Below are 24476 nucleotides of genomic sequence, written 5' to 3'. Positions count from 1 at the left end.
CATCAGGAGAGCAGAAAGGTGGGACTTGACCCACTAATAAGCCAGACCCTGAGCCCAGCCAACATCCCAAATCTGCATGGATATTTATCTGACTTGAGAAATCCACCAAAGAACGGGGCAAAACTGGCCCTTTTCCCTCCTTGGGAAGCACCAGCATTGGGGTAGTAAATCAAGGCAGGTGTAGAGCTTCCACTGCTGGAGGAAGAAATTAACCTGTCCAGGTCTGGAATGATGGGATTGGGCACGTCATGGCTCACTTCTCCTGGGTAGAGAGATGGTCTTGACAAAATTTAGTAACCTCTAAATTTAGGTACCTTTTTCTCATAATTGCTTTTCAGCCTCCAGGACTCTCACAGGGATTGATGATGTCCGGGGCCATCATTTTCTGGGAGCTTCTCTTATTTAAATTCCATCCTGCATTGCTTGAATCTTTTCCATCTCCATGTGAGGCAGTAAGGCTTTTCCAAATATAATAGGCCAGTGCTCTCTCCTGTGATTTGGCAGAGAGTGTCTGTGGGGACTGGGAGTCCCCCTGGTAATTTTCCTCTGGGAAACCAGAGCATTTCAGTGCTTGGTCATTCTTTTTGATATACTTCTTTCTGTCTCCATACATGAGCAGAATTTCTCATGTTTTCAGTTCAAAATGGTACTTTTAGCAGTATTAGGATTCTTTTTATTTGTCGGACTTTTCTTCATTTAGAAAAATAAAACAGCTACCTTTTCCTTGGAGTTTGTTGCAATTAAGGTTCTTAGATCTTAGTCTAAGTGAAAATCCACCCTGGAGTGTGTTAAATTCAGTCTTGGAGACAGCAAAAAACCTACATTAATGGTCACTGCTCTCGTGATCTCTCTCCACACACTGCCACATGCTGTTTTGTTCCTTTGGGGATGTGCACCTTATTTTCTCTAACCTGCTGCTGTTCGCTCTGTGTCAGCACAGGTGATGCACTTTGTAATTCTCCTGTTTGTGTGTTGCAGGAGGTCCCTGAGCTGCCTGGTGCAGGTCATCTCACAAGATCCCACTCGGAAAATGCCATTTCTGTGAAGGAAATTATCACAGAGATCGAGTCAATCAACCAGGGAACAGGACCTGCCCAGCAGAAAGAGGGTTCAGCCAACCTCAGCCAGACACCAAAGAGGAACACAGTGCATGACCTGCCAGTGGAGGTGATTTGGGCATCAGAAAAGTTAGAACAGAGTGAAGGAGCCTGTGCTGGACACCAGGAGAAGGAGAAGGACCCTCTGCCAACTGAGCAGGAAGAAGCCCCATCTCTGCAGCTGTCTTCTGGTAGATCAGACCTGGAGGAATGCAGCTCCGGCGGGGAGCAGCAGGAGCCTCGTGGCTCCATCAAGCCCGAGCCCAAGTGGTGCCCCGGCTCCGTCCGGCGAGCCACGCTGGAGTTCGAGGAGCGCTTGAGGCAGGAGCAGGAGCACCAGCACACGGCCCCAGCCTGCACTTTACCGACCCGCAAGAACTCCAGGAACGACTCTCCTGCTGCCGAGCTCCTGCCACGGGGGAAGAGCGAGGAGCCGCCCCTGGAGATGGCTCCAGAGGGGGACAAGGCGCAGGGTCCGGGCGCTGAGGAGCCGCTGCTGCCTCCCAGGGCAGAGCAGCCTGTGGGCAGACACCTGCCTGCACCCCTCGGCCCCCCTGCCCAGGAGTCCCTGCCCGCAGAGCCCAACCCGGGGCAGGAGGGAGCGGCACAAGAGCGCAGGACAGTGGTCTCGTTTGACGGGACGGAGGAGCCATCCCTGCCCTCCCTCCTCCCAAAGAGAATCGAAATCGTCGAATACACCCTCACGGTCAAGCCTGCGGAGCAGCGCCCCGATACAAGCTGTGAGCAGGGCGAGCTGGCCGCGGCCACCCCGTCTTTAGATGAAAACTTGAACCCCTCGATGTGCTGGGAGAAGGCTCCAGCGGATCCCTTGCCACCGGAGCACGCGGTACGCAAGCAGGCTGCCTTCACCGTGGGCAGCCCCAGCGAGGAAGGCAGTGGGATGTCTGCTCACCTCGGTGCTGCTTCTCCCTCTGCCCAGGTGACCTGTCCACCTTCAGCCAGCCTCGAGCACTCTCCTTACCCCTCCTGCATCATTCACCTGGAAGGTGTCACCGAGCAGAGCACGGGTACAGACGATGAGCCGGTCACGCCGTGTGGCACCGAGGGAGATGCGACTCTGCCGTTCAGGGACAGTCCCAGACCTCTCTGCGGGGGCGGTGCTGGCATCTCAAGGCAGCTGAGCAGCGAGGACTTCAGCAGGCAGCGTGCTGAAAACATGGACCTTCTGGACATCTCGTTCCTGTGTTACAGCCTCCCTCACAGCTCCAGCAGCCTCAGCGTGGAGGAGCGCTCCAGCAGCCCCGGGCCGGTCAAGCAGCGGGAGAAGGAAATAGAGGCTCGGATCCGGCATGCAGGGCTCACCAGACCCTCCCACATGAAGCGCTCGGCATCCCTGGCCAAACTGGACTGCCTGGACCTCTCCAAGGACGACTTACGCAGCAGGGAGTCAGCCTCTTCCAATGCCAACCCCGTGCTTCTCACCTGCGTTGCCCTCGGTCGAGGCTTTTGTGGGGGGAGGTTGGAGAGGGGCTCGGAGAGCGCGTGTGGGAAGCATCGCCTCTCCTCCCCGGAGCCCACCAAGCATTTTGTGGAACAGCTCAGAACAGCCGAGTGCATTGCCCAGAGCATGCCGGTGGAGAGGCCGCTGGCTCAGTACGCCAAAGAGTGCAGCTCCAGCCAGCAGAGTTTGTGTTCCAGTGCAGATCCGACGTGGACTAGCTCCGGGGAGGGCCCTCCGCTGCTCCAGGTGCAGGTCCTGGACTCCTTGTCTCCATCTTCAGCTCTGGCTGTTGCCCCACGGCAGCAGCACGGGAGAACTCACCCTCTGAGGAGGCTCAAAAAGACCAATGACAAAAAGCGGACAACCAATCCCCTCTACAACACGATGTGATCCTGGGCCCTTGGCTGTGATTTCTTACCCAGAACCCGTGGTGTTGCTTTCACACAAGGGGCAGGTGTAATATAAGGAACATGCACTTTATTGGTTAATTTTATATATATTGTCATTTTACTGTTCCTGGCGCATGTAGGTGTGGGTTGGTTCTTCTGTGTGTGACTCTGACTGCAGGACTGTTTGGGTTTTTTTAAGTTTAACTCAGATAACCTCAAATGTTCTTTTTTTTGTTGTTGTTAGTTTGTTTTAAAAGAACACCTTTATCATGCGAAAATTGATTGTTGGCTTGCTTTGGCAAGGTGGAGTTTTGCTTACAACCAGATCCTAGTTCTTAACTTGAATTTTCCCCATGCCTTGAAATGGTGCTGGGCAGTTGGTGGGGTGAGAGCCCCTGAAAATGTGAAGGTTGTGCCAAGGTCCCTTTGTTTGGCCTTTCTTTTATTCTGCAAACTGGAACTCCACCATGCTGGCAGATCCCTCACAAAGCTGCTTCAGGACAAACGCCCAGGGCTCAGTTCAGCTGGTGCTTCCCCATAAGGAGCACACAGGGGTAAATCTCCCCAATGGACGGGCTCTAATAATCCTGGGCAGCACCAAGACCATCTCTCCCATCTGCCATGGGGCACACAGAGCTCTCTGCTCTGTCCTGAGGTGGGGCAGAGCTCCTCCAGGAGCTGCCAGGTTCATCTCTACCCAAAAAGCCAGTGTTCTTTTAAAACAAATGCCTCATTAGGGTTTTAACCCTCCCATTACTTGAATACTGCTGTGGGCCTTCCAAGTTCATGGCCATATCATATGTCCTCTGCCCCAAAGCTGTTCTTGTGCTGCCTGAGTTTCCCTCTCCCCTCTGCCATGCTCACGGGTGTTTCTGGTGGCTCCCAAAACTTGAGCTGTTTTTGTTACATGACATACTGCCCTTAATGCATAGCTTTGTCCTCTCTGCTGTCACTCCTAACTCTAGACCCAGAGGGAAAATATTTTCTGGAATATTTCTTTTTTTTTTTTTTTTTTTTTTTTTTTTTTTTTTTTTTTGCAGGGGGGGAGGTTGTTTTTTTTGGGGTTTTTTTTTTGTTTGTTTTGTTTTTTTTTTCTAAATTGTATATATGGTATTTATATTATATTTTTTTGTCTTTTCTATGTTTTTTTTTTTAAAAAAAAGGGCAAGACTGCATTCTGTAAACTGGAAAACAAACCCACCTGACTCAAACTCAGTGCTGTTCTTTGTGATCTGCACAGACATGGGAGTGGATTTGACATTATTAGCTGTCTTCCCTTTCCAAAAGTGAGCCTGGATGCCAAATGTATCCCTTCTCCTCCAGTCCTGTGTGAACCCCTGTTGTCCCACTGTGGGAAGGGCACTGTGTGTCTGCCCATCTCCTTCCTGCTGGAAGCTGGGTTCCAGGAGTGCCAGTTGGACATGGAAAGCCTTTGGCTACTCCGAGCCATTCTGCAGGTTCTTGCTTCCCTGGAGAAACTGTGTGTGAAGGCTCTGCTCCAAATTTCAGCAAATTATTTTGTGGTTTCTGAGCAGTTTGGCTAAATCAAAGCTCCTCGTTTCTAGCTGTGTGCATCAGCAAGTTGTCCCTGTGCTGTAGGAGCAGAGGGAAAGGCCAAGGGGAGCTCTGGGTCCTGTCCACAGTCCCGTGGCAGGCTGTGTCTGAGCTGGTGCTTGGCTGGGGCCCAGACCTGCCCTCTGGGGAGGAGCAAAGCAAAGAGAAGATGCAGAATGGCTCAGGCTGCTGAAGCCCGGCATGGAGAGGACATGGTGTGGGAGGAGCAGCAGCCAAGCCCCCATGCCTAGAAAGCAGCCCTAAAGCTGCAGAGCCTTGCAGGCTCAGATGGGACAAACTCCTCTTGAGCTGGAGAGGAGCACACGGCACTGGAGCCTGCTGGAGTATTGGGAAGCAGCATCTGCCTGCCCTGGGGAAGGGCTGTGGGGTATCCTCAACCCACAACTGGTTGGCAAGGTAATGCCACCTTGCTGCCCTCCTGTAGCCCCCCAGGGTCCTCCTGTGCTGCCTTGCAGCCTTGGGCAAGGTCTGTCTGTGCTCCAGCAGCCACAAGCACTGCCCCTCCCTTTCCTGAGCTCTGGCAGGGGGTTGTTACCCGTGCTGGAGCACAGCCCTGTGCTGGGTCAAGCAGCATGTCTTCCCAGGCCGTTTCAGTCACTAGAAGTCACCCAAGCCCCTGGCCCAGGAGGCCAGATATTTCTTTGGGACACTGAAAGACATGTGGCTTCTCCTAGCCCGCTCCAGCTGGCTCCGGAGCAGGGCAGGCACTGTGGAAAGGCCAAGTGGCTCATGTCATCTGGAGAAGGAACGAGTTCAGTCCTTGCCTCCCCCACAGACTTCATCAGGCCCCACTCCCCACCATTCTGCCCCCAAGGACATGCCTGCCTGCCTCTCCACGGGTGGAGGGGACTGGTTGCCACCAGCCTGCCTTGCATTGGAGAGTGCATGCTTGGCTGGCAGCATGTCCTGGTGACAAGGATCTGCTCAGGAGGGAAAAGCCCTGTGTAGAATTTTTTCCCTTGAGAAGGCAGGAGGAGGAGGAAAAGGATCGGGTTTCTTTGCCCAGCTTGATCTCAGGAGAAATGCCCTCTGGGAAGGGTCTTCGATGCAGACCAGAAATGCTGCTTCCTTCCAATACTCAGCTGCTCTCCGGGTGCTTCAGCTGGGGAGAGCAGCAGAGGGGCAGAGGCCCCTGCAGGGAGGTGCTTTGCTGTCCCCTTGTCCTTGGCTCTGGCCCAGCACAACTGGTTTTTCTCTGAGAAGGCTGTGGGCAGGCAGAGGGAGTCAGGAAAGGTGGTTCTCTTGCAGAGTGATGAAGGCCTTGGAGGTCTGGAGGCTCTGAGCAGGATGGCAGGAACGGGACAGACTGGAGGGTATGGACCTCCTTTTCCAGTGTCTGGGCAATGAAGCCGCCAAGCCCCTGGCATCAGAGGTCTCTGCTGGGGACAATTGTCCCTTCTCCATGCTGGTGGCTCGTGGGAGGTGATGACTCTCTCCTGGTTCCTGTAGCCACCCCACGAGAGCTTCTTGTGACCTGCTGAGCACCACAAGGAGCAGCAGCACCTCCAGGGTGCTCAGCAGCTGACAAGCCTCGCGGGTAGAGGGGGTTTGGGAGAAGCATGTTGTTTTAAGGGCATTTTTGTACAAAGCAACTGTTCTTGGTCTCTGGCGAAGCCTCTCGGAGGACGCTTTATTGTTTACATTGACTCCTGTACAATATCCCAGCCATGGCTGCCCCGTCCCGGCCGTACTGTAACGTGTGAGCCTTGCACAAACGGACTGTGTGTGCGTGAAACTGGTTTTACACTGCGTTCTGTTGCACTCGGTGGTGTGTGTGGGTGTGTGTGTGTGTGAGTGTGTGTCCGGTCTGCTTGAGAAGTTGAGACCTGTACAAATCTCTCCCCTCTCGGCCCTTTCCTGGGGGCACAGTCCCAGCGGGTGGCAGGAGGTGACGCCCTTCTGGGTCACTTGGATGTTTAAACAGAGCAGGGATTAGCTCCGTGTCCCTCTGCCAGCAAAGACCTGGTGGAAGAGACCCTGCCCCACCACCGGCTGCTCCGGGGACCTCCTGGGAGGAGCGAGCTGGGAATCCGTGGCCGCAGGGGCACTGCGCCTGCCGGAGGCTCCAGGAGCCTCACAGCTCTCTGGCAGGAGGAAGCCATACCCACCCCAGGGCCCTGCTCCCGCACGGTGCGTCCTGCCTTAATCGGGTCCTGGCTCCACACAAACACCCCCACTTCTCCCCAAGGGAGGGGCCCCGAGCCCTTGGGGTGGGGCAGAGGCAGGCGCTGGCCTGGCGCAGGAGGGCCCGGGCTGGTGCAGGGCTCGGCGCCTGTCCGGCACTGCTGCCAGAGGTGCTAACAGCCTGCCCGTGCTGCAACATCTCTGTTGGCACGAGAGAAGGTGCCAGTGCCTTTTATTTTCCTTTCTGGAGATGTGACGACCGTGCGCTGGTTTGTAGGGATTGTCCAGGGCCGAGCAGCTGGCGGTGGGGTTGCAAATTGGGGAGGGGAGCGCTTCTGTCTGCCCCTCCTGGATCTTCCTTGGTGGCTGGGATCATCCCCTTTTCCCCTAAAGACTTTATGACCGATGTGCTCAGCTGTTTTTAAATGTGAACTTGTGCACTGATGTGCAGATTCAATGTTCTTGTTACCGAATGAATAAAAGTTTTATTTTGGAAGACGACAAAGGTGTGTGGTTCCTGTTTGGGGCTGGGGCTGGGGCTGAGGGCGTGATCTGTGCTGCTCTCAGAACATGGGGTGGCGGTGGAGGTCTGGAAAGCCAGAGCGGGGTTGTTCCCTCTGGTGGATGTGTCCCAAGTGATGGAGCTGTGCTTCCAAGCAAGAGGTACTTCAGACCACACTGCAGTTGCAGGGAAGATTCCAGGGGTCGAGTATTTAAGACTGTCAGGATGCTGCAGGTGCTCTCCATGGGCTCCTGCTGACACAGGAGCTGTCAGGAGTGTTCTGAGTTTAAGCTCCAAGGGGGATGTGAGGTTTTAGCTGGGCGCTGGACAACTTGTCTCTGGTTTTGGTTTTGCTCCGTTGTGGCAAGAAAGGCAGTGCAAGGGTCTCTCTGGTGTTGCTGTGAGTAAGGGACTTGAGGAGAAAGCCAGGGCTCAGCCTCACTGTCCATGCAGGAGCTTCCCACCAGGCCAGAACTGAGTGGGCACCAGGGTGTGGGGCCAGGGCTGCAGGACTGTCACCACAGGGCTGTCACTGTGGGTCTGGCAGTGTCTCTAGGGTTCCCCATCCCTTCCTCCTCTGCCAGCACCAGCTGGGGAAAGGCTTCCCAGGGCCTTTTCTTCACTTGCTGGGGATGTGTCTTGGAGTTAAGGACACAGAGTGAGCCAGGGCTGTGGTGGGACAGGGCGAGCAAGGGGTGCCTCTGCAGCCCCCTCCCTCCCTGCCACCCCTTTGCCGGGCAAACAAGGATGCCACCTCTTCCCTGCCTTTTTGCCAGCTGCCCCCTCCTGCCCGCTCAGCCAATGCTCGTCCAGCTCCACACGGTGCCCTTGTAGGGTCCAGGGCTTTGCTGCCTTTCCAGGAACCACTGCTCCCCTCCCTGTGGTCCCTGAGCCCTACAATCCATTAATCCCCTTGGGCCAGGGCATCCCTGCAGGGGCTGGGCTTCACTAAATCCCAAATCTGATTTCTGGATGTGCCTCTAACCATCCTGCTGAGCTGGGGCTGAGGTGGGCTTGCAGACCCTTTTTTTCCTGGGGGAAGTGGGGACCCGTGGGATGCCGTGAGTGTTGGGAGCCTCGGGGGTAGCCCCATGGCCACGGTCCGTGTGGGGCTGGGCTGGCCCCGGGCTGCGGAGGGACCCACGGCAGGGTCACAGCCCTGTGCAGAAGTGACCCCCGGGGCGATGCCCCGCCCCTTGGTTTGTCCCAGTACTTCAGAAGGGCTCAGGGGGCTTCTCCTGCCTCCCATCTCCCAGCCCGAGGGGCTCCCGCGCACCGCGCCGGGGGGTGCGGGCACCCTTGGGACCCCCCCGCTTTTAGGGTGGGAGCGGGGGCGGCCGTGCCGGGGCTGCCCCCGACCCCGCGGGCAGAGCGGGGGGCCGGGCAGGGTGCGGGGGCAGGCGGGGCCGGGCCGGGCCCCCCCTCCCCTCCCCTCCGGTGCCCGCCGCGGGGGGGCCGTGCCGGCCCCGGCGCCCGGCTCGGCTCAGCTGTTCTCTGCGGCAGCGGCACCGCGCGGGGCCGAGCCGAGCCCAGCCGAGCCGAGCCCAGCCGAGCCGAGCCCAGCCGAGCGGGGCCGGGCGGAGCGGAGCCGAGCGGGGCCGGGCCGGCCCGGGGGGGAGCGGAGCGGGGCTGAGCGCGGCCGGAGCGGGCGGAGCGGAGCCGAGCGGGGCGCAGCGCGGAGCCGGGCGCGCCCGGGCGCGGAGGAGCCGCCGAGCGCAGGTGGGAGCCGGGCGCGGGGCGGGGGCGGCGGGAGCGCGGTGGGGAGGGACGGGGGGCCGCGGGGAGCGGGGCTGAGCCCCCCGGGCCCCGGCCCCTCGCCGCCCGCCGGCGGAGATGGCTATATTTGGACAGTGACCTCTGGTCGTTCCCGAGCAGTCGCTGCGGATTCAATTGTGGCAACGTAATGGCACGGCCGGGGAGCGGGGAGCGGGGCTATCCTGCCTGCACCCTGCCCGTGTCCTGCTGCACCCCACCTGCACCCCACCTCCCTTTGCCGGCATCCCATCCGACCTCGCTTGTGCCCTGCCTGCACCCCACCCAGCTCTCATGCCTGCACCCCACACCTGCACCCTATTCAGCCCTGCCTGCACCTTGCCAGCGCCCCACCTGCTCCTACCGACCCCTCCTGCACCCTACACGTTGCCTGCACCCTGCTCAACTCCGCCTGCACAGCATCTGCCCCCCGCCTGCACCCCACCCGCTCCCTGCACCCTGCCCAGACAGCCAGGCCGTCCCTTCCTTCCCTGCATGCTGACACCCCAGACTCTGCTCCCACTGGCAGTGGTTGAGGTGCTGGGAGAGCTCCCCACGGAGCCCACTCGCTCCTCCCCAGTGCTGGGGAGCATGCTGAGACCAGGGGGGTGACACCAGCAGTGCCGTGGTCCAGCCCCGCTTGGCAGCCAGGCTCTGGGCCCCTTAGCACCCAGCTCCAACCCGTTCAGCCAAGCCAGAGATGATGCTCAAGTGCCGTGAGGGCTCTGGGGGCACTCAGGGACTGGGCAGATGTGGTTTGGCAGGGCGCTGCAGGTGCCCTAGACAAAATCCACCGGCTGGGACATGGAGGGGCAGATCTGCTCCTGCCTCTGCCCACACTGCCTCTGTGGGCTGGGGACAGGGGTGCCTGGTCGTGGTTTGGTGGCTGGATGTGGCTCCTAACAATGGCTGTGTACCCAGAAGAGCACAGGGGATTCTCCAGGGTAGCCAGTGGCTCATGGGTGCTGCAGAGCCCCAGCTCCAAGGGTTTTGTGGTCCTGAGTGTCTCGGTCTCCCCCTGGGGCAGATCCCAGGAGCAGCACAGGCTGGGGGGGTGAGATGGGTGACTGTGGGCATCGTGCCCAGCTGTGGCTGAGGACTGGAGACCCCACTGAGGCCCTGGGGGGGGCTCCTCCACACCCCAGTGTGCCCATGGGGCTGTGTGTCTGTGCCAGGTCCAGCCCTTACCCAGGTGGGCATGCAGAGTGGGAGGCAGGGATCTGTGGCATGGGACAGGGATCCATGGAGGGAGGCATGAGCCACCAGCAGGCAGCTCTGGAGGCACAGCCCTCCTCCTGGGTGCTGGGTCAGGCCAGGCAACCTCAGGCCACTGATGCAGGATGGGATACAAGGGGACAAGCTGTGACCTGGTGCACAGCACCTTTATGTCCACCCCAAAGTCCCCTGCACCCTGCTACGCTGCTGCAGTAGCTCATGTGCCAACCCCAGTGCCAGCCACGGGGTACAGCACAGCCACAGGGCATGGCACAGCCACAGGGCATGGCACATCTGTGGGGTATGGCACATCTGTGGGGTATGGCACAGCTATGGGGCATGGCACATCTGTGGTTATGGCACATCTGTGGGGTATGGCACAGCCACAGGTCATAGCACAGCTCTTCATTATGACATGGCCGTGTCCCTGCCCAGTGTCAAGTGGCTCTGGCCACCAGCTGACAGCCCCCAGCACCTGCAGCACCCCCACATCCCTGCACAAGGGCTGCCCCTGCTCCCCGATGTGGGGTCAGGGCGGCACCATCCACATCCTCATTCCCCGCCACCTCAGTGTTCCCAGGCTTCCCGCTGTGCCCAGAATAGGAGGAGTCTCTCGGAACACGAGGCCTGAGGGGACCGAGCTGTGCCAGGGTGGGGAGGTGGTGGCCTGACCGTGTCCCCCCCAGCCATGAGCCGCCGTGTGGTGCGCCAGAGCAAGTTCCGGCATGTGTTCGGGCAGCCGGTGAAGGCAGACCAGATGTACGAGGACATCCGTGTCTCCAAGGTGACATGTGACAGCTCCTTCTGCGCTGTCAACCCCAAGTTTGTGGCCATCATTGTGGAGTCCGGCGGTGGCGGGGCCTTCATTGTCCTGCCCCTTGCCAAGGTGAGTGGGGAGGATGCTGGGGTTTGGTCACTCTGCTGAGATGTGCTGGGGGGAACGTGCTGATGGGTTTTGCTTTTGGGGACCTGCTGTGGCCCCAGAGCCCCTCAGCTTTGCCCCAACACCCCCTCCTCATGTGGGGGCTCAGGGCAGCAACAACCTGGGGGATCATGGCACCTGCCAAGGGTGACATCCCTGGGGCAACCGAGGTGACCTGGAAAACCCCCAGCTGCCTTATCCCCAGCCCCAGTTCCCTGGGGGCACAGCATGCCCAGGGAGCAGCACCCAGTGGAGTGGGGATCTGCCCTGCCAACCCTGGCAGAGAGACTGGGAGAGGGTCCCCAACCCCTCCTTGCCATCAGAGCAGACACAAAACAGCCTCTCATGGGTCACATCATTCCCCTCTGTGTCCCTATGAGGCCCTGTGCCAGATGAACCCCATTTGCCCCATGTGCCTCAGTTTCCCCCTTCAAGGCGGGTGCAAACCTCTGGCCACTGCCGGAATCCCCTGCATGTCCCCATTTGTGCCACAATCCATGTGGTGGCCAGGCTGGGCTTTGGGGGGGTACCTGGCAGGGTCTCTCCTAGGGGACTCATCCTGGTCCCTCGCCGTTGCAGACAGGACGGGTGGACAAGAACCACCCGCTGGTCACGGGACACACGGCGCCCGTGCTGGACATCGACTGGTGTCCCCACAACGACAACGTCATCGCCAGCGCCTCGGAGGACACCACCGTCATGGTGAGGGGCTGGGCGCCGCGCGGGAGGGGCGGCGGGCGCTGGGGGAGCGGTGCAGAGCATCCCCCCCGCCCTCGCCGCCTCTGAAGTGTCACTGGCCTATTTTTAGCCCCGGTGCCATGCGTTCGCGCTGGCGGCGGCTGCTCGCTCCATGATGCAGCAGTTTGTGCTAAATTTACCCTCCCTGGCGACTCAGCATGCAGGAACAGCTGGGGGGGGGGGGGCTGGGGGCTGCACCCCGGCTGTGCCCCCCTCCCTGTGCTCACCTGCACCCCGATGCTGGTGATGCACTCCAGGATGGAGGCGCTTCTGGTGTCCCCTCGCCACCCTCCCCGCAGGCTGAGCTGGGATTAATGATGAGGTTAATTGGCTCCGAGGCCCCTCATCTGCTTAGTGCTCACACACAGGGTGATCCCCAACGCCCCACTCTCCGTCCCCCCCCAGGTGTGGCAGATCCCCGACTATGTCCCTGTGCGCAACATCACGGAGCCCGTGGTGACACTGGAGGGACACTCCAAGCGGGTGAGCATCATCTCCTGGCACCCCACCGCCCGCAACGTCCTGCTCAGCGCAGGTAAGGGGGTCCCGGGTCACCCTCCCCGGGGTCACAGGAGATCCATGGGGTGACAGCATCTGCCCCCTCGGTCCTCTGCAGGCTGTGACAACCTGGTGATCCTCTGGAATGTGGGGACTGGGGAGATGCTGCTGGCTCTGGATGACATGCACACTGACCTCATCTACAACGTGGGCTGGAACCGCAATGGCAGCCTCCTCGTCACCACCTGCAAGGACAAGAAGGTCCGTGTCATCGACCCCCGCAAGCAGCAGATCATAGCGGTGAGTGCCCCTGCTGTGTCCCCCCCATCCCACCGCGGGGTCCCCCCCAGTGCCTGCCTGACCCTACTAACCCCGCACCGCGCGTCTCTGTGTTTGATTTAACCCGCTAACGCCGGCGCAGGAGAAAACCAAACCGCACGACGGCACCCGCCCCATCCGCGCCATCTTCGTGGCCGATGGCAAGATCTTCACCACGGGCTTCAGCAGGATGAGCGAGCGGCAGCTGGGCCTCTGGGACCTGGTAGGACGGCGGCTCCAGCCCGGCCAGCGCCAACCCCACAGATCTCAGCCCGGCCGGGAGCGCTCTGGGGGCCGGGGATACTCTCTGGCAACGCGTGCGCTCAGGGGGCATCGTGGAATAGGACTCAACGGCTGTTCTGGGGGACAGATCCGGACCCCCCCCGTTTTCCCCCCTTCCCATGCCCCGTGCTGACTGTCTCCCCCTCCCCCCAGGAGAGGTTTGCCCCCCACGAAGGGCTGAGGCCCGTGCGGGCCATCTTCACACGGGAAGGACACATCTTTACCACGGGCTTTACCAGAATGAGCCAGCGGGAGCTGGGCTTGTGGGACCCGGTAACGAGGCCGCATGGAGTGCTGCCCTGGGAACTTGGCCCCCCAGACCCCTTGCTAACCCCCCCCCGCCCCAGGATGCCGTGTCTGCTGCATCCCCCTCCCAAAAGATGCCAAGTTCCCGAGTGTGCCGTGCTGTGCTGGGGTGGGGAGGGGGCTGGGAGGCAGGGAGTGCTGGGGAAGGGGGGTACAGCCAGGCTGGGGGGTACCCAGCCATGCAGGTAAACAGGAGTGGGGCTGGGGGGGCATGCCAAGCTGCCTGCCTCAGGGGTTGCGTACCCTGGAGGGGACAAGCCCTGTCCCCCAGTGTGCCGTGGCTAATGTGTGTGACTAACCAGGGTGGGTGGGGGTTTTGGGGTCACTGCTCACACCCCTCCACCACTGCTCCGGCCCCCCAGAATAACTTTGAGGAGCCCATTGCCCTGCAAGAGATGGACACGAGCAACGGGGTCCTGCTGCCCTTCTACGACGCCGATTCCAGCATTGTCTACCTCTGCGGGAAGGTAACCCCCCTTCCCCGGGGTGCACCCCCATGCCACCCTGTCCCTGAGGGTGCCAGGGCTGGCTAACACCTGTCCCCACCCCTGCAGGGTGACAGCAGCATCCGGTACTTTGAGATCACGGACGAGGCGCCCTACGTGCACTACCTGAACACCTACAGCAGCAAGGAGCCCCAGCGGGGCATGGGCTTCATGCCCAAGCGTGGGCTGGATGTCAGCAAGTGTGAGATCGCCAGGTGAGAGCCAAAGGGGGGCTGGGGGGAGCCAGAGGGCTCAGGGGGGTCAGCTGGGCCCTGACTGCCTGTGCCCCACGCAGGTTCTTCAAGCTGCACGAGCGCAAGTGCGAGCCCATTGTCATGACGGTGCCACGCAAGGTGAGCCTGGGTCCCAGGGGAGATGGGGGGCCTGGGGGGAGACGCCCCACATCTCACCATGGTCTCTCTCCCTCCCGCAGTCAGACCTCTTCCAGGATGACCTTTACCCTGACACGCCAGGCCCCGAGCCGGCCCTGGAGGCAGATGAGTGGCTGTCGGGGAAGGACGCAGAGCCCATCCTCATCTCGCTGCGGGATGGGTACGTCCCCATCAAGAACCGGGAGCTGAAGGTGGTCAAGAAGAACATCCTGGACAGCAAACCCCCGCCAGGCCCCCGACGCAGGCACTCCACCTGCGACTCAGACTTCTCTGTGAGTGTCCAGGGATAGGGACATGCCCTGGGGTGGCACAGGAGGGGCCAGACTCGTCGGTGACCCTGTGTTCCCCCTCTCTGCAGCAGCCAGCCTTGGAGGAGGTGCTGGAGGAGATCCGTGCCCTGAAGGAGACGGTCCAAGCGCAGGAGAAGCGCATCTCCGACCTGGAGAACAAACTCTGCCAGTTCACCAACGGCACGGACTAGCGCGGTGGCCACGGCCACGACCACGGGCAGGGCCAGGACTGCCCCGGCCTCCCGGGGATTAAAGCCGAGTCCCCACCTTGGGCAGGAGCCCGGAGCCGTGTTCTTTTCCCAGGAGCCGAGGGGGCAGGGAGGGGTCGGACCCTGACCCCGCCTCCAGTGGCATCATTCGCATCCTGCTCCCGGGGTGTCCTGGCACATGGGCACCCCACTGCAGCACCCGAGGGTGCTTCAGTGCCCGCAGGCTGGGGCTGCCAAGCATCCCAACACAGGGACCTGCACGCTGGGCACCAGCAGCCTCCCAGGACAGGGAGCTGCCGGGCCCCCCCCGGCCAGGATGTGCTTGTGTACGGTGCTACACCCCCACCCCATCACCCCCTCACCGCCCCCTGCCCCATCGGCCCCTCGGCGGGTGCTCCCAACCGGCTCTTTGCTCCTGGACCCCTTTAATAAAGGGCTCAGCCAGCCTTGGCTGCGTGGCAGGTACCGGGGACGAGGGACCACCGTGCCAGGGGTGCTGCCTGCACCCCTCTGCCAGCACCCGCTGCCTGCCAACCCCCGGCCCAGGCAGAGGGAGGCCGAGAGAGACAAACATTAAAGAGCATTTATTGGTGTTGGCCGCGGTCGGAGCTGCTCGGGCTCCCCCGGCCCTGGCCCAGATGTTGCTGTGGGGTGCACGGGTGGGTGGAGGGAGGGGCACCAGCTATGAAAAGTCCCAGGGAAGCGAGCCCGGCCCCCCCCTCACCCCGCAGCCCCCGGCCCCCCGTGTGCAAAGGGGGAGCAGCCGGGGCAGGGGGCCGGGGTTAGCACCATTTGACGTAAGGTTTCTCTCGGGGTTAGTGCCCGGGATGAGGGGGTGCAGCGCTGCCAAGGGGGGGCATCCGAGCAGGGTGGAGGGGTGTGAGCAGGGGTAAGGGGGGTGACACCGGGCCGCCTTTCACAGGCACCTCTTCAGCTGCCCCAGCAGTCCCCGTGCCATGGAGGGGGGGCGGCCGTGCAGCCCCTTGTTGGCTGTGGGGTACAATAGGGCTGAGCCCCCACCCCTGTTGGCAGGCAGAGCAGCTCCCGGGTAAGTGCACTTGGTAGCGCCTGGGCAGGGGTGGGAAGAGAGAGCCGGGCAGAGTCCCCTGGCTCTGGGGCACCCCGGGACCCCACGCAACTGGCAGCCCACCCATCCGGGGCAGGATGTGCCCCCCACCACCTTCCTGGGGTGAGGGGCTGAGAAGCACCCCGTAGGGTGGCTGGGGGAGTAGGGGTGTCCTGGAGAAGGGGTACAGTCTGTGGAGTTGCCCTCCCTGGTCCCTGCCACCCCAGGTGCAGGGTTAACACCCACCCCAACCCTGTGCTGCTGTGGGGTGCCCCCACCTCACCCCAATATTGCCCCAGTTCTGGGGACGTTCTCCCAGGGCCAAATCCTGCTCCCCTCTTCCCCGTTTGCCCTCCGCAGTTCTTGGACTGGCTCCCCCCACACCGCTCCCCCTCTGTGCCCCCCAGACACGTCCCCATCCCCACCGGGGTGGGCGAGGGGCTCAGTGGGGGTGCGGGGTCACTTCTCCGTCAGAGAGAGCTGCAGGATCCGCTGCAGATCCTCCTCCTCCTGGCGCGTCCGGCGCTCCGCTTCCTCCTGCTCCCGCGCCGACAGCGCCATGGCCAGGCGCAGCTGCTCCGCGTAGCTGGGGAACAGCGCGCCGGGCCCCCTGCCGCCCCCCGGCGCCGGGGCCACGGGGGGACGCGGGGATGCCGTGTGCTGGGGAGTCCTGGGGGGCAGCAGGGGCTCGGTGGGGTCCCCGTGGGTCCGGCACCCACACCCACTCCCCCCAGGGGGGCTGGCCAGACCTTACCAACCTGTCTCCCCGGCGGCCCTCGTGCGACATGGGGTGGGTGCCCGGCTTGCTGTTGGTCAGTGCTTCCCAAATGGTCACCTGTGGCCGGTGAAAGAGGGGTGCTTGGAGCGTGGCACCCCAAAAACCAGCTCCCCCAGCATGAACTCTGACCCACTGGCATGCAGGGATGGAGAGAGGTGGGGTGAGTGAGGATCGGGATGGGGTGGGCAGCGGCGTCTCTCAGCCAGGAGGAGGTGAAGGGGTGACAGTGCCCACCTGGTCGTACTCGCTGCCCGCTTCCAGCAGGCTCTGCTGGATGGCGAACTGCAGCAGGTCATCCTCGTCCTCCCGCAGGGCGTCCTGGTGGGTGCCCACCACGCTGTACCCCCGCGGCACCTCGAACAGCGCCGGGTCCATCTCACACGCTCGGCACGAGGCTGTGGGGAGACCAGAGCTGGCCTGGCTGGGCACCCGTGGGGTCCCCCTCCTACTCCACCCCGCCAGTTGTGTGTGTCCCTTACCCTGCTGTGACCCACTGCCACCAGCTGTACCCCACTGGGACCCCTTCCCATCCCACCTCACCGTGTCCCCCCCACATACTGAGGGAGCTGGAGCTGCTGACGCTGGAGGAGTCGCTGCTGGGTGAGGGTGCCTCGCTGCTGGGGCTGTGCCGCAGGGAGCTGACTGGCTCGTCACACCCATTGAGGTTGCCGAAGGTTATTCGGGCGTTGAGGATATGGAAGATGGGGATTTCTGCAGGAAAAGGGAAAAGAGGCGAGGAGGGAAGCTGGCTGTGCCGGCCAGGTCAGCAGCAGAGCCCAGTCCGTACCAATCTTGACGGGGAAGCCGGGGGGGAGCCGCAGGGTGATGAAGTCCCGCAGTTTGGCGAAGAGCGCGTTGCTTATTGCCATGAGGTCGATGATGGGGGCAACCTGCTCACACAGGGACAGTGGGTGGTCCTCACACAGCCACAGCTTCGCCTTGAACCTGCCAGGGACAGGCGTTGGGCTGGGGACCACCACCTTTCCCCCGCCCCGAGCTCTGCAGCAGTGGAGGTGGGGACACAGGGAGTCCCTGCCTGCTCCTCCCCCTCTCACTTCTGTGTCTTGGTGGTGAGCTCCATGGGCCGTCCCATGTCCCGGTTGCCCAGCTCGAAGTTGGGGTTGAAGTACTCCTCAGGGGTGATGGCAGTGGGGTTGGCGTGGCTCAGTGTCTGCGTGATCAGCGTCTGCATGAGGGGACAGCCCCGTGGGGTGAGAGGGGAGGTCTGACTGCTGGGCCACCCCCTCCGACCCCTGAGACACTCACCCCATTGTTGGGCCCCACGTGCTGCTCAGCGATGCCCAGGAAGGATTGCAGGGGGGTCTTACAGCCTGTGGGAGAGGAGGGGGTGAGGGCAGAGCCAGGGGTGCCCTGCCCCCCCAGCCCGTGCTGGCTCCACCTTTGCTCTTGCCCTTGTGCTGGTCTGAGAGGTGCTCGGTCCGTGTCCGTGTGATCAACTCCACGTTGGAAGCGCCATAGACCTGGCCGAGGAGGGGGAATGGCAGAGGTGGGCACCTCACAGCTGCAACCAACCACAGCCCCGCGGGCAGCTCAGCTCCCTGCCCCTCACCTTCGCCTCGTACCCATTCACCATTTCCGTCTTCTCGCTCCTCCAGCCCAGGATCCCGGACTTGTTCCTAGGGTGACACGGCACCATGAACTTGCGTGGACAGCCCGGGGTGCCAGCACCCGCGGGGGTGAGCTCGGTGCCACCCCAGCCCACCTCTCGAAGGCGATGTTCTTGGTGTCCAGCTGGGTGGTGACGACGGGGGCCGTCAGCCGCCCCATCACCTGCTCCTCAGTGGGCTGCACAGCAGCCAGCAGCACCTCCTGGTCGTGGCCGGCCAGGGCCAGCGTCTCCGAGTAGACCACCCGCCTGTCGTGGTCAATCTCCATCACCACCGCACTGCTGTCTGCAGGGAATGGGGGCAGGACAACCACGGTCCCCACCGTGTCACCCGGCACCACTCCCCAGTGAGGGGCACGTGGCGGTGTCACCCTCACCTTGTCCCCGAAAGACGAAGCTGCGGTTGCCCCGCTGCCAGGTCATATGGTCGAAGCCCAGCAGTGTGGTGTCCACCCGCAGGTTCTGGCCACTCTTCCACACCTTGTAGGTGTCGCTGGGACAGATCTTGGACACCAGGGGCACTGGGGAGAGATGCCGATAACCCAGCAGGGGATGAGGACACCTGCACCCCCGAGGGGGCTGCCAGCACCGAGCTGGGTGGGGGACACACCTGGGGAACGTGATGCCTTGGCAGGATGGGGGTCTGCAAGCTGGGGGTGTCGGGGAGCAAGGGAGCAGGTGACCCCCAACCTAGGGATGGGGATGGATGCTGGGGCTGGGGGACTCTGCTGGGAAATTCCCGCTCCCCCCACAGCCACGCTGTGCCCCGAACTCACCCCAGCTGGTGAACTCCCACTTCATCTCCACGTAGAAGTCCTGGGCCTGTGAAGAGCACAGAGGGGTCAGGGGAACCGCGTGGCCACAGCCCCCGCAGCCCCTGCCGGGGGAGGTACCTTGCGCAGCTTCTCCAGCAGCACCGGGATCCCCGCCAGGCGCTTGATGGCTCTCTGGTAGTCGCGGTAGCGCAGGACCAGCTGCACCAGCTCCAGGTCACGGGTGCTCACAGCCTCCTGCAGGACTGCGGGGCAAAGGGGCAGCGTCCAGGGCCGTGGCACGGCATGACACACATGGCACTGCAGAGCTGGGCGCTGCACAGGAGCCACGGGCACAGAGCACCACGTGAGCGGTGCCTTGGGGAGCTGCAGCACCAGGGCGAGCATGGCCATGCCTGTGCCCATGCTCATGCCTGTGTCCATGTCCACATCTGTGTCCACGCTCATGCCCACGCCCATCTCCATGCCCGTGTCTGCATCAGGGCAGCCTGAAGGAGGATGGAGGGCAGCAGCCACCCGCTCACCTGTCCAGCCGCTGCGGTTCTCCTTGCCCACGTCGGCGCCATGCTTCAGCAGCACTCTGGCACACTCGAGGTGGCCCAGCGTGGTGGCCAGGTGCAGGGGAGTGCGTCCTCGGGGGTCCAGCTGCTCGATGTCGGCCTGCCAGGAAGGAATGAGGCTCTGAGATCACTGAGGTGGCCAGACCTTGCTCCCCAGTGCTCTCCCACAGATGTGCAGCTCCCAGACAAAGAAAGCAGCCAACATTTGACAGTATCTTGGAGAGCAGCCCCACCCCTGACCTCCCCCAAGAGAGGCACCTCAAAAGCCTCTCCCTGCTGCCACTGCCAGACCCACGGAGAGGGCATGGAGAGCACGGTGGTGGCTGCCAGCACCCAGCACGCTTCGTCACAGCCAGGCTGGGCTGCACGCACCAGGCGAGCACAGAGCAGGGGCACGGCATGGCAGTGGGGGGCACAGATGCCCCTGGCACAGTGCACGCAGCTCTGCACATTTCGATGCAGCTGCAAGCTCCAGAAAAGCCCCCACCTCTGGGATTTGGAGGGGGTTGTGCCCAGTTGCCAGGCAGCAGCTGCCGGCAGCCCCCCTCTGCCAGGCCGGGAGCGCGGCGGGCGATGTGGGCTGCGGCGGGCGCACGTGTTCCCCTGCCTGAGCCGGGGGCGGGCGGCTGCGGGAGCGGAGCGGCTGCTCGGAGGATCCCCGGGGCCCTGGGGAGCCGTCGCTGGGGCTGCCGTTGTTTGTGCCAAACCCGGAGCCTGGCACTCAGCCAGCCCTGAGGAATCCCTGGTGCGGTGGCGGGTGGGCACCCCCGGCACCCACGGGCCCTGCTCCCCATGTGGGTAGCAGCGTCACACCCATGCCCAGCTGGGGATATGGCTCGGGGAAGGGGGGGGCACCCTCTGTGCCCCCAGCACCCAGCTGGGGTAGAAGTGCCTGGAGAGGGGCGCTCAGATGCTGCCAGGGCAGGAGGCAGTGGGGCAGTGCCCAAATAATTGGTTTTGGGGAGGCCACCCTCAGGAGAACAAATCTGGGGTGCAGGACCCAAAGGTACCAGCTGGGACCGGGCAGCCAGAGATGTTTGGACATGGGCAGAGGTGGAGCATGGGCTCCCTGGTGCCCAGAGTCTCACCTGCAGCACATCCCTGCCTTGCTCTGGGCATGTCCTGCATTGCTGCTGCCCCAGGGATGTTCCTGTCCCTGCCCAGGCTGTGAATTCCTGTGTCCCTCATCCCCAGGTACTCACCAGGTAGGGGGACCCCCCCAGTCTGCCCACACCACCGGAGCAAAACAGCCCCCCAGTTCCCTGGCAGTCAATGTGTCGCTCCAATGCTCTCCAGGCGACTGCTGCTTCTTAATTGCGCTAATGAAACTGCTCTAATTAAGGCAATCACCCCCCAGCCGGGGGTGGGGGCAGCAGGCTCAGTGGGGCTCCCCAGCTGCAGCCCTGCCCCAGCACTGGGCAGGATGAGGGTCCCCAGTGTGGGGATATGGTGCTGGAGCCACCCCAGGGGACATTGGCGTGACCCAGATTTTGCCAGCAAGAGCTCAGTCCTGAGCCCTGCTGTTGGGTTGGCTCCAGCTTGGAGACCACAGCACAGACCTCCAGGTGCTGCCCATCCTGGGGCCGTGACACCCACCGGGGATGAGGACAGGGCAGGGATGGCTTTGGGGTGGCAGCGGTGCAGTGCAGAACCGCAGCTCAGTCGCTCCTCCTGTGCCAGCCGGGCACGTGGCACAGCACGTCCCTCCACTGGGGCTGTCCCCGGGCTGGAGAACCCCAGCTCGTGCTCCTGGGTAGCAACAGGGGACATGAGCCAGCACGCGAAGATGGTGCCAGGCACCGGTGTCCCCGCGCAGCCCCGGGTCCCTGTCACGCCCGAGGGGGCAGACTGTGGTGAGGGGTGTCCTGGCACAACAGGCTCCATGGCACTGCCTGCCACATGCTCGTGATGTCCCTGTCAAGGGGACCCACTGACCCTTGCTCCTTGGAGGCAAGTGTGGATGGGAGCCCATGGTGACAGTTTGGGGGTGACAGACACAGAGCCCTTACGAGGACATGGAGAGGAACAATGCTCCCCAGTGCTTCCCAAACCCAAACACCTGCACTGGGGAGGGGCAGCACGTGGAGCCACTGCCCTGTGGGGGTCACCAAGGCAGAGCCCTGGGTAGGGGGGCACCCAGCCTCCAGAATTTCACACAGCATCAGCCCCCACCCCTTACCCGGGGGATGCTCTGGCAGGGATAAGGGCTGAGCCGTGTCCCTGGATGCCCAGGACAGAGCAGGGAGCCTGGGCTGGCTCTCACCTCCTTCCCCCAAGCCCCCACCTGCCCCAGAGTCTGGCCTGCAGCACCCACGCTCCCCCCCCCGTTCCCCCCGCACCCCTGGGGTGCACACATGGCTGGCTTTGCTCTCTCCCAGCAAATGCCAGCGGGGGCCAGGGCAGAGCCAGGCTGGAGGGTTGGAGCCTCTCTGCAGGCGAGCGGGTCAGAGCCCCCCCGCAGCCCCTCCAGCTCCCCGTCTGCCGAGCCCAGCTTTGATCTTTGCCGCGCTGAGCTCCTGGGAAGACTGACCCCAAATCAGCACGAAAATAAAAACACTGGCCATGGGGTGGGAGACCGGGGCGATGCTGGCGCAGCCTCCGGCTGGACCCCACAATAGAGACGGGTGTGGCGGGAGCCGTCGCCTGCATCCCGGCGGGAGCTTCGCGGCACAATGACCCCCGTTTCATGCATCACCAGGGTCCATCCAGCACGGCCCTCAGTGCCTTGGGGTTTGAGGACCCGGGCCGAGAGACTGGGGATGCTCAGCACAGCTTCCCCGTCAGCCTCCCTCCTGTGCCTGCGGTTTCCTGCGTCTTCGGGGTTGGGTTTTAATTACCTGAATTGCATCGCCACGGGAGAGAGGGAGGCTGGGAACCCGCCTGGGAAGCACCCACACCCCGCTCCATCACCAGGCGGCTGGGAGGTTCCCTGGCTGAGGGACAAAGTGGGTCCCCTCACCCTGAGAAGAACCCTTGTGAGGCTGGGGGGCTGCGCCCCGACTGCATCAAGGCCCTTGTCCCCCCGCCCACAGAGGGGCTCAGCCTGAGAGTGGGGAGCTGAATGCTGCACCCCCAGGGGGCTGGCAATACCCTGAGAAGCGGGGTGCGGGCCGGGGGTCTGCAGAGGCCTAGCAGGGAGCTGGGGACACGTGCGGAGGGATGCTCGGGGCTGCGCGTGCTGGAGGTTGCAGGGGACCCGCGGGTGGTACCCACCGCTCCGTGACAGCCCCGGGGGCAGCAGGCACAGTCCCGGCGTGCAGGTGGGGACACACACCACACCCCCAGAGCCCCGCCAGAGCAGAGAGAGACCCCATCCTTATCACTCCCCTCATCTCCATCCTCATCCTCACCCCGGCCCCGAGCATTGCATCAGCCCGAGCGGAGCCGGGCCGGGCCGGGCCGTGCCGGGAGTGTCCCCGCGCCGCCCCACCTGCTTGGCGCTGAGCTCCCGGTCCAGGTCACGGGCGCGGTTGTGCCAGACGAGGTAGTGCAGCGGGTACCTGCCCTCCGGCCCCTTCCTGCCCGAGCAAGACGCGAGCATCCTCCGTGCATGCTGGAGCGGCGCGGCGGGCGCGGCGCGGGGCGGCGCGGGCGCGGGGCGGGGGGGGGCGCGGGGCGGGGCGGGCCACCACCTCCCGCCCGGTGCTTCCCCGGCCCCCCCCGCACCGCCCGGCCTCATGGGACTTGTAGTTGCCCTGCCCGGCATCGCCCCCTTCTTCTTCCTCATCTTCATCCTCCTCTTTCCTCGCTCCCCCTCCCGCACCGCTCAGCCCATCACCGCGGCCTCCGATCCCGCGGGGGGGCCTGCAAAGGGGCACCCCATTGGCGATCAGCATCCTCCCCAAATTCTCCCCTTTCCCAGGCTGATCTTCCCCTTCCCGGGTGACCTCCGCTCCCCCCGTGGGGCAGCGGACCCGAGCATACGGTGGGTCAGGGGTGAAGGCGGCTGGTGGGGACCAGGTGGGGGCCGTAGGGGGGACCCCGACTCCCGCCCCCGCAGCACCAGGCACGGGCCCCCAGCCCCGTTTCCTTTTCCGTCTGCGTCTCTCCCGGGCGGGCGTCGCGTTTTCCGGCTGCCGCCCGAGAACAATGCAAGGCTGGGCCTCTGCGGCCGCCCCGGCCTCCGCCGGCGCCGCGCTCCCGGCCCCCCACCCCGCTGCTCCCCACCCTCCCGTGGGAGGGAACCCCCCCGGTGTTATTCTCTGCTCAGCCGTGGCGGTGGCGGTGGTCGCATCCCCCGCCCCTGTCCCCGCACAGCATCCCCCATCCCCCTGCCAGCCCCGCTGCCCCATGACGTCATGAGCCACCTCCTCAGCAGCCCGCGGTGAGGTCACCCCCATGCTGCTGGGGGACACGATGCGACCCCACTCCCCCGGCTCCCGCTGGGGTCTGACCCCCCCCCAGCTGTCTGTGGGGCCCCCATGGGGTGTCCCCTCTGGTAATTAAAGGGTCGCAGTAGGGAGCAGACCCCATATAGTCCCCAATCCCCCCACCCACCCCCAAAATCCCCTGTTGAGCACCCTAAGGGGTGTGTGGCCCAACCCAGTGTCCTGGAGAAGGGGTGTGTCCGGGAGTGGGGTGCACAGTGGCAGAGGTGGCATTGGGAAGAGGGCTGGGGCTGCCCCAGGACTGCGGCTGGATCCAGAACAAGTGTCCAGAGCAGGACTGAAGCAATTTGGGGGTGCCCTGGGCTGGGACTGGGTTACACAGGACCCGGAATAGGAACGGGACCAGTGCCACCCCTCCAGGATAAACAGGACAAGGGCTGGGAGCAGGACCAGGACAGTGCTCTGGGCTGAAAATGGGACCGGGAGTGCACCGAGGACGGGCACTGGGGTCAGGACTGGGGGATGCCCGGGATCAGGAGCAGAGCTAGGGCAGGGCTGACGCCCAGGAGCAGGTGAGGTGCCCGGGTCCGGGACCGGCCTGTCCGGGGGGCGTTTGCAGGTGCGGGTGCGGGTCGGGGGCGGCGCCGGTGCGGGTGTGGAGCGGTGCCGGTGCCCGTGCGAATTCGTCAGCGGGTCCGTGTGCGGGGCGGGGGCGGTCCGGGTGCGTGTCCCGGTGCGGGGCGGTGCCGGCGCCGGCGCCGGTGCGGGTTCGGGTGCGGCTGTGAGTG

General features: G+C 63.2%; 3 protein-coding genes across 9 annotated transcripts in view; 2 read left to right on the top strand and 1 right to left on the bottom strand.

The window, feature by feature from the left end:
- SSH2 (slingshot protein phosphatase 2) overlaps nucleotides 1-3979 on the top strand; it is an 87355-nt gene extending 83376 nt beyond the window's left edge. For all 3 annotated transcript variants that reach the window (XM_053960844.1, XM_053960843.1, XM_053960845.1), the window contains one exon: nucleotides 979-3979. In XM_053960844.1, the coding sequence (XP_053816819.1) occupies nucleotides 979-2949 (1971 nt within the window). In that variant the 3' untranslated portion in view covers nucleotides 2950-3979. The remainder of the gene's footprint in view (nucleotides 1-978) is intronic.
- Nucleotides 3980-8774: 4795 nt separating this feature from the next.
- Nucleotides 8775-14618, top strand: CORO6 (coronin 6). 5 transcript variants are annotated; one of them, XM_053961385.1, is made up of 12 exons: nucleotides 8775-8868; nucleotides 10803-11002; nucleotides 11618-11740; nucleotides 12182-12311; nucleotides 12393-12574; nucleotides 12696-12815; nucleotides 13028-13147; nucleotides 13543-13647; nucleotides 13735-13880; nucleotides 13961-14018; nucleotides 14099-14329; nucleotides 14416-14618. In XM_053961385.1, the coding sequence occupies exons 2-12, from the start codon at nucleotides 10805-10807 to the stop codon at nucleotides 14536-14538; spliced, it is 1536 nt and encodes a 511-aa protein (XP_053817360.1). In that variant the 5' UTR covers nucleotides 8775-8868; nucleotides 10803-10804; the 3' UTR covers nucleotides 14539-14618. The 5 variants fall into 5 exon arrangements, with proteins under 5 accessions (XP_053817360.1, XP_053817365.1, XP_053817362.1 ...); XM_053961390.1 differs by lacking the exon at nucleotides 13028-13147; XM_053961387.1 differs by lacking the exon at nucleotides 8775-8868 and having other exon boundaries at nucleotides 10593-11002; nucleotides 14419-14618.
- Nucleotides 14619-15125: 507 nt separating this feature from the next.
- On the bottom strand, nucleotides 15126-22945 carry ANKRD13B (ankyrin repeat domain 13B). Its single transcript, XM_053961392.1, has 15 exons — nucleotides 22791-22945; nucleotides 19325-19460; nucleotides 18921-19045; nucleotides 18804-18849; nucleotides 18405-18548; nucleotides 18124-18313; nucleotides 17971-18037; nucleotides 17800-17881; nucleotides 17667-17731; nucleotides 17456-17586; nucleotides 17188-17345; nucleotides 16959-17111; nucleotides 16635-16795; nucleotides 16381-16457; nucleotides 15126-16292 (listed from the first exon to the last, which is right to left on the bottom strand). Exons 1-15 carry the CDS (start codon nucleotides 22899-22901, stop codon nucleotides 16082-16084), a joined length of 1857 nt encoding a protein of 618 aa, XP_053817367.1. The 5' UTR covers nucleotides 22902-22945; the 3' UTR covers nucleotides 15126-16081.
- Between the last annotated feature and the right edge of the window lie 1531 nt (nucleotides 22946-24476).

The sequence above is a fragment of the Vidua chalybeata genome, chromosome 20 (genome assembly GCF_026979565.1).
Source record: "Vidua chalybeata isolate OUT-0048 chromosome 20, bVidCha1 merged haplotype, whole genome shotgun sequence".
NCBI lineage: Eukaryota > Metazoa > Chordata > Aves > Passeriformes > Viduidae > Vidua > Vidua chalybeata.
This window is presented reverse-complemented; position numbering and strand designations above follow the sequence as displayed.